Source organism: Orycteropus afer, unplaced genomic scaffold (genome assembly GCF_000298275.1).
Source record: "Orycteropus afer afer isolate SDZICR_OR568_19922 unplaced genomic scaffold, OryAfe1.0 scaffold00571, whole genome shotgun sequence".
Taxonomy (NCBI): Eukaryota; Metazoa; Chordata; class Mammalia; order Tubulidentata; family Orycteropodidae; genus Orycteropus; species Orycteropus afer.
In genome coordinates this window covers 508,180-515,882 of record NW_006922158.1, presented here as the reverse complement: position 1 = coordinate 515,882, position 7,703 = coordinate 508,180, and the positions used below count along the sequence as shown (strand labels likewise).

The following is a 7,703-nucleotide window of genomic DNA, read 5'->3' as shown; positions in this document are numbered from 1 at the left end:
CTTAACTGCTAACCAGAAGTCTGATGGTTCAAACCCACCAGCCACTCCTCAGAAGGAAGGTTGGGCAATCTACTTCAATAGTGATACTGCCTTGGAAACCGAAGGAGGGGTCGCTATGGGTCAGGGCCAACTCGATGGCACATAACAACAACAGCAAGTCATATACTCCTCTTATTGGGGAGGAGATCAGGTTCCTGACTCATGTTCACATTAGTAGAATCAGTCAGGGCCTCAAGAACAAAACAGGGGGGAAGGAGGCTAAGAAATGTCATACTGAGTAAAAAGACACATTTGCTTTATATTTGAAAAAAGTGAAGATAAGCAAGATGCCTATAGAAGTCTGTGTTTTGACCAGGTATCCACACTACCCACTGTCTGAACGAGAGAAGAAACACCACTGAACCCTTCTTTACCCTTTTCTTCCTTTAGAGAACTGACCACTTGGGACAACACAGGACCAATTGTGCATGTATTCTTCTAAGAAATCAAAAAAAACAAACACACTGCCATTGAGTCAGATCTGACTCATAGCGACCCCTCATTGGGTTTCCAAGGCAGTATCACTACGGAAGTTAGATTGCCCAACCTTCCTGCCGAGGAGTGTCTGGTGGGTTTGAACCGCCAGCCTTCTGGTTAGTAGTCTAATGCCTAAGGCACTACAGCACCAGAGCTCCTATGCATTCTTCTAGGTATACAAAAAATATTTAAATACAATGGCATAGTCTTTGTCATGACAATGGAACACTGTAGAGCAGTACCTGTATACTCAGCTGCAATAGTTGAAGTCAATATTCCTCTGGATAAAAAGGAAGATGTGAAGTCTAGCCCAGTTGTCTCAAAAGAGGAAGATATTAATGAAGACACAGTTGCTGTAGAAGGGTGTGTCACTCCAGTAGATATGAGTGGAAATGAGGCTCCAGTAGCAGTGGAAGAAGTAGTGGTTTTTTGGGGAAGGGAGTCCAGTGTGGGCTTAGGAAGAACTAAAGTAGGGGATGTTGATACAGCTGGGATGGCACTCCATGAAGATGTTGTTGTACGATTAGACAGATGTATAGAACCCATGGATAAGGTGTGGTCAGTTGTAAGAGGTGACATACTCATCCTGCTAAAGGATGGAAATTGAGATACAGTCCTGGAGTTGGCCATATCAGTGGTTCTAGGGGATACCCTAGGGGATGTGGAAATGTATACATTGTCATCTGTGATTTTTATAGACATAGGTAAGGAAGTTGGGGAGTCAGTAGTGACGCTAGCCAGTGTAGGTCTAAGAGTGGATTTGGTGAGTATGGTGCCTCCACTAGCAAAGGGTAGTGTTGTAAAGTTAGTGAGCAGGTGTTTTGGTGTCATGTCAGAAGTCAGAAATGTAGGTTTAGACTTCTCTACTATAGAGGAAGTTATAGCTTGAGGGGCCTTGGATATAGTTGCCGGAGGAGAACCTGAAGGGAGACTAGATGAGATCCCAGTCAGCATGGGTAAAGTAGTAGCCTTCGAGATTTTAGATATTGCAGTGGCACCAGAAGGTTTCAATGGAAGTGTGATCCCGGGAGTTACAGATGTGGTTTTCTTCTCAAGTGTTTGCTTATTGTCAGCCAAGGTGGTAGGGATAGCTCTTGAAGATGTTGGTAATGAAGGACTCTCAGAGAGCCCAAAGGTAGGAACAATTCCATGCGTAGGAACTGGTGACTTTGAGATAAAATATTCAGATAAAAAACCAGTCTGAGAGGCTGTGAATGTTGATAAAGACCCTGGGACAAGTTGTAGAGTTGCTGTTTCCATCTTGTTGGGTGTAGGTACATGAGCAGTGGTGGAAATTGGAAATCGAGAATCTGTAGGTGTGTGTGCGTTCCAGGGAGTCTTAAGCAAAGACTGAGAGTGAGTAGATGTTATTGCTGTTCCATGAACTGGAAATTCAACCATGTGGGATGTAGAAACTGGTGAGGTCTTTGCAGTATAGAACTCAGCTTCGATACTATGAGGTGAATAAAGAAATGATGTCAAAGAGAGTGGAGTTGCTATGGATGGAATCAATGGAGGATATGAAATAGGAGTCTTCGCAGATGTGGCACTTTTTGTTAGTTCATCTTTTAAGGAAGTATTTTCTGACAAGGAAGTCATCTTTCCTATATTAGAAGAAAGGTAAGTAGTGATTTTCATACTTTTTGTGGGTCCAGGAGTATTGTTAAAGCTAGTCAAAGATGGAGAAACCTTATTATTCAAGGAAGTATGGAGATTATCTGAAGGAGTAGGCACACTTTTGGGGACTATAGTTTTAGAATAAGTATTTGTGAGAGCTGTCTCTCTACCACCAATCACAGTAGAGAGGTAGCTGTGAGAAATCCCAGGTAATATGCCAAGATGTGTAGCCTCATCTCCTTGTGATGGTTGTTGGGTTGTTGAGAGAATTGGTGAAAATGTGGTCATTGGAGTAGAGGAAACAGCTTCAGTGTTCTTAGAACTGAGTAGGGAGAAGACAGTGGTCCTTATCAGTGGAGTCACTATCCCAGCCATAACAGTGGTTGGGGTGGTTCTCACAGAGGGAAAAGTTGACTCTTTCAGAGTGGAAAAGGATGAAGGTGTGATCCTGGAAGACATCTTTGCCATTTCTGAAGTAGTGAAAGCAGAGGAAACCACTGTGCTTTTTGCAGTAGGCCCAGCATATGTCACAGGTATGGCATCCAATGTAGATTTTTCTATAGTCATAGTAGTCTTTGGGGTAACTGAAGATGATGAAGTAGAGAACGACCTGACTGTTGTGGGAGTGTCAGAAGAAACAACCACAGATGAGAAAGCAGAGTCAGTAACTGACAGTGAGGATATCTCAGACATAGGCCCAGAAGTGGCTACAGATGGACTTTTCAAACAACCTGTGGGCATTATTTTAGAAGACTTAGTCATTGGCACTGTGGGAGCATCAGAACCTCTTTTGGAACTGAAAGCAGTGACATTAATTGGCAGTGAAGACATCTGGGAAATATGAATAGGTGTTGCCATAGAGGTTTTCCCAAGAAGTGATGTGGGTACATTTGGAACAGAAAGGACTGTAGTGATCCTGTCAGTAGAGATTATTGTAAAATTGGCATTGAATAGTCCAATTGTGGAAAGAGACAGGGACTCAGGGGACGTCTGTGTGCTTTCAGAAACAGGAGAGGAAACTGAAGTCACCTCAGATTGAGTCCTAAGTGAAGGCAAGTGTAAAGTTGTTGTGTTGAAGGTCATAGAATTTGATAATCTGGCGGTGCTGGCAGGTGCAGCATCTACAAATGAAGTATCCTGATGGTGTGAGATGGGGTGAGTCACAGAGGTGGAGTCTATGGTCATTTCCACAGATCTGGGAGTATATACCGAAAGGGCACTCATGCTTTCTTTTTCAGGAGACAGAAAAGTGGTGATTGTCGTAGCTTGTGAAGGGAGAGCTGTTTTCCCAAGATTGGTAGACATTTCTGAAATATGAGCATCTACTGTGCTATTTGAGGTCAAGGTAGGTGTAGTCTGTGTGCTCCCATAAGTGAGAGATGACGCTGAATTCCGCTCAAGCAGAGTCCCAGGTGGAAACTCTGAAGGTGAATGTGTTTGGTGACTGGAAATTTTTATTGTTTCAGAAAATCCTGTATCTGTCATTTCCAAGGATGAAGTACCTTGGAAGTATGAAATAAAAGAATTCTTTGATGAGGACATTTCTGTTGCTTCCATAGTCCTAGGAGCGTTTCCCAAGGATGTGATCATCTGTTCTTTGTCAGATGATATGGCAGAGGTGTTTGTCAGCAATAGGGTGGGAACAGGTGTGTTTACAAGATGTGTGGAAGATTGAGAACTATGAACGTCTACTGAGGTAGTAAGCTTGTTGGGAGAGGTGTGTGAGGGCATGGTCTCATTAACAACAGAGGTCTCTGTGGTGCCAGTAATGAAGCTAAGAACATCTGTGTCATCACTGAAAGTGTATAGAAAGTTCAGAGCATGGGTAGATGTCTCTGGCACTGTAGCCTCTGCCACTTGAGATTTAGGCTGGGTTGCTACTGGTGTAGATGCAATTGACATAGCATTAGTGGAGGACACAACAGGTATGTTGTCAGGGAGAGATGTGGAAAAGGTAAGAGTATGTGTGGATGGAGTTACTGTGTCAGATGAGGTGGAAGGGAGGGCGGTATCAACCTTAGTTGTTATAAGAGTGGGGGGACTCATTGAGGGGACTGTAGTTTCTGTCAGAGAAGGAACTGTCATAGGTGTCATCCTGACAGAGATCACTGTGGCCTCTGAAGTGGTGAGAATAGAGTCTTTGTGGGTAGGCATGAAATTGCTGGTTGTGGAAGGAGTCTGACCCCATGTTGTCAATGGTGCTGTGGTCACTGTAGTTGATGGCAGAGTTGAGACATCTGAGAGCATAGATGTGGAAAAAGCCCTGGTCGGTGTTGAAGGCTCAGGCATGGTCACTTTAGTCTCATCAGACCCCACCATAGAGGTGACAACAGAGCCACCAACTGGCAGTGAGAGCATATGGGTAACAGGCCCAGAGGTTGCTGGGGAAGGAATAGATATAGGCTGTGAAGGTAAGGTACCAGCAGACAAGGACATAGCTGGCCTGTCTGTAGTTATGGAGAAAATAGTCCCAAGTATCCTTGCGGTGGATACATCCAGGAGTTCAGGGAATGTCTGTGTGTCTTCAGAAGTGGGAGATGGACCTGAATTCCCCTCAAGTGGTGTCTCTAAAGTCCAATGTGCTGTATAGGTGTGGGTGGAATTCAAGATGTCTGTAGTTCCATTGTACGAGCTCAAATGCTTAGGTGTGGTTTTCACAGATTTTGTCGTAAGCCAACTTCTAGTCTCAGTAGTTGCAGTTTTATTATCCACTGGAGTAGTAATCTTTTCCATATTGGGAAAAGGGGAAATGGTGGAGGCTGTCACCATTTGTTCAGATTCACCTGTTGCCTCCAGCATCATTGAAAATGCAGAAACCTCAGGAGTCACTGCTGTCGTTGATTTTCCCTTAAGATAATGGGAAGTTGTTTCTTTTATTGTCACAGTAGCATTGAAAATTTGTGTTGTCACAGACTTTGGAACAAGGGCTGTTGTCTCTCCAAATACAATTGTACTATTTGTGTCGGTTTGTGTGGTCTCAGAAGAGCTCTCCTCAGTAGAAAAATTTGATTTAATGTCAGCAAGGGTAGATTCCATATCTTCTGGTGGAATACCTGTTCCCCTTGGTGTTGAAAGAAGTGCATTTGCAGCTAATGTAGACCTAGGGGTGGTTTTCAGTAGTAAGGTTGTAAGTTTAAGTTCAGAAGGTTTGGGTACAGATGTGGTTCCAGAAACTGTGGAGGAATTAGCAAACCATAGAGATGTCAGTTTGGATACAGTTGTTGTATATCTGTCTGTAGTGGCAGTAATAGCATTAGTGGCAGTAGTAGGCTCACTCTCTGTGGATGCTTCTGGTGGAGTGATGATATTAGTAGTTATGAATGATTGTTCTGTATTAGAAGTTCCCCCATGGAATGCTGATGTGAAATTTACATTAGGTATAAATGTAAGTATGGTGCTTGCATTTATAGATGTCAAAAGATTCTGGTCTGACCTTGAAGTCCAAGTGGTCTCATTGGTGGGGAATAGGTGGGCAGATTCATCAGTTATAGTTGTATGACCTGACCCAGATGCCTTGGTTGTGGAAGCTGATCTAGTGGAACTCAAAGGAAGTATATTTTCACCAAATGTGGGCCTATTCTGTGTATATACTGGCCCTGTGATTGTGGGAGAAAGTATAGTTTCAGCCACTGTAGGTGCAAGTGTGATTCTAGAAGTTAAGACTGTAAGTGTAGTCTCATCATCAGTAACTGTCTGTACACTCTGAGCTCCAATGAATGGAGAGGATGTCCTGAAAGAAAGGGCCATAGAAGAGGCCTCTCTTGGCATGGAAGTAGAGATGGCACCCTCCACTCTGGGTGAAGAGACATCCTGGAAATTTGCAGAAGTCAATTCTGTTCTAGCTGTTTTTAGGGAAGATGTGATATCAATAGGCTTAGTTGGAAGAGTCATTAAATGAACTGTAAATGCTATTTCCGTATCAGTTGTTGCTGATGTAGATGCGGTCTCATTTCTAGAAAATGCAGAGTCCACTAGAGCAGCTGTGGAGATGAGCTCAGACTCAGGTGGGAATGCTGATGCATTCCCAATGTGAGTAGTTGTAGCTGAAGTTTGTTCCACTGTGGACCAAGGTACAGTTCCAGCAGCTGAAGGTTCAAGAAATACCTGGCCAGTTGTGGAGAAAGGGAGTGCCCCAATATCTGTGGATTTGTGTTTGGGCCAAGATGTTGTAAACATGGATGTCGACTCAGTAGATGAGAATAAAGGCGTTGTCTTCATAATGGCAGACTGGAATCTAGTTGCTGAAGTTTTAGCTACAACTGAATTTTTGGTAAATCCAGATGTGTATAAAAAATCAGTAGCAGTAGTTGGATGAAAGGTCTCAGAAGCAATGGCTTCAGTCATTTTTGTTGTCATCATCCTTTCTGAAGATGAAGATTTACTTGTTTGCATGGAATTGTTAGTAGTGATTATGGATGTACTCATGACAGGGCGAGTGACGGGTGCTGAAGTAGATAAAATGTCTACTGCTAACGTAGATGTGTTAGCTATAGAGGGCTTAAAATTTTTTGATGCAGTCATTGTTTCCAGAGATGTTGTGTTGGAATATATGGTGGCATAATCACTTGCAAACACAGGTATACTTTTAGACACCGCTGTAGAGGAATATAGAGTCTTTTGTGGTTTTAGTACGGTACTTTGGGATGAAGTTGTCAAATCTATTTGTTGTGAAAGAGCTGTACTTGTTCCTTGAATTGTTATATTATCAGAAACAACTGAAAAAATGAGAAAGCATGTGTTACTTTGTACTCAGCTTTAGAAACCAGACACAATTATTTAAGAAAGTGCTCTATAATTTCTTCACATTTTTAAGAGGAAATAATCAGATATAATCAAATCACCAGATTACTTGACATTTCTCTAGATGATTTTCTACTTTCTAAAGTCTCCACATGGTTCTCATAGTGAACTGGTTAAGTAACTAGTAGAAGGACATCCATTCTATCGTGTCTCCATAAAAACTATAGCCACTCCTAAAAGAGAGGTGCATGATAGTGTGCTGCACTAATTAAGAGGATCAGCTTTGGGAAATGAACCAATCAATTCTTCAAAAGACTAGCTATCAAAACTCACTCAAGAAGAAATAGATAGGGACTAGGCAGAAGGATTGCACAGACCCTCTTCAACAAAGAAAAGGGAAACCAATTAACACAGACACAGAAGATAATCCTGGACCCCTAAGCCTTAAAGAAAAGGATACAAAAGTGGACTAAATCCCAACTAGCAGAAGAATTTGAGTGAAAATACCAAAAAAGGAGACACACAGAGCTGCGGTCTGGCAGCGACAGATGGCTTGGGGATTCCCAAGTGGTGGTAGGATCTAAGAATTAACCTAAAAATCACCCTGCTAGCCAGGGACTGCATGTAGGACCGTGCATGGTGGCTGGGGAACAAACGGAGAAGGTGAAGAGAAAGGTGGGCTGAGCTGTGGACTTTTGCCGATCCAGAGGGCACCGCCATTCTGTATGTTTAAAAAGCGGCTTGACTATTTTGGATATTTAAAGAGACAGCGCTCTTGCAGATTTCTGGGGCTTAAGAACACGTTCTGCTTTCCAGCAACCCCAAGGACA

General features: G+C 42.8%; 1 protein-coding gene across 1 annotated transcript in view; it reads right to left on the bottom strand.

Annotated features, from left to right (window-relative positions):
- ADGRG4 (adhesion G protein-coupled receptor G4) overlaps positions 1-7,703 on the bottom strand; it is a 133,695-nt gene that overhangs the window by 85,781 nt on the left and 40,211 nt on the right. The window contains exons 3-4 of the mRNA XM_007956012.1: positions 759-6,848; positions 373-440 (exon numbers count right to left, since the gene is read on the bottom strand). Coding sequence (XP_007954203.1) covers positions 373-440; positions 759-6,848 — 6,158 coding nt within the window. The remainder of the gene's footprint in view (positions 1-372; positions 441-758; positions 6,849-7,703) is intronic.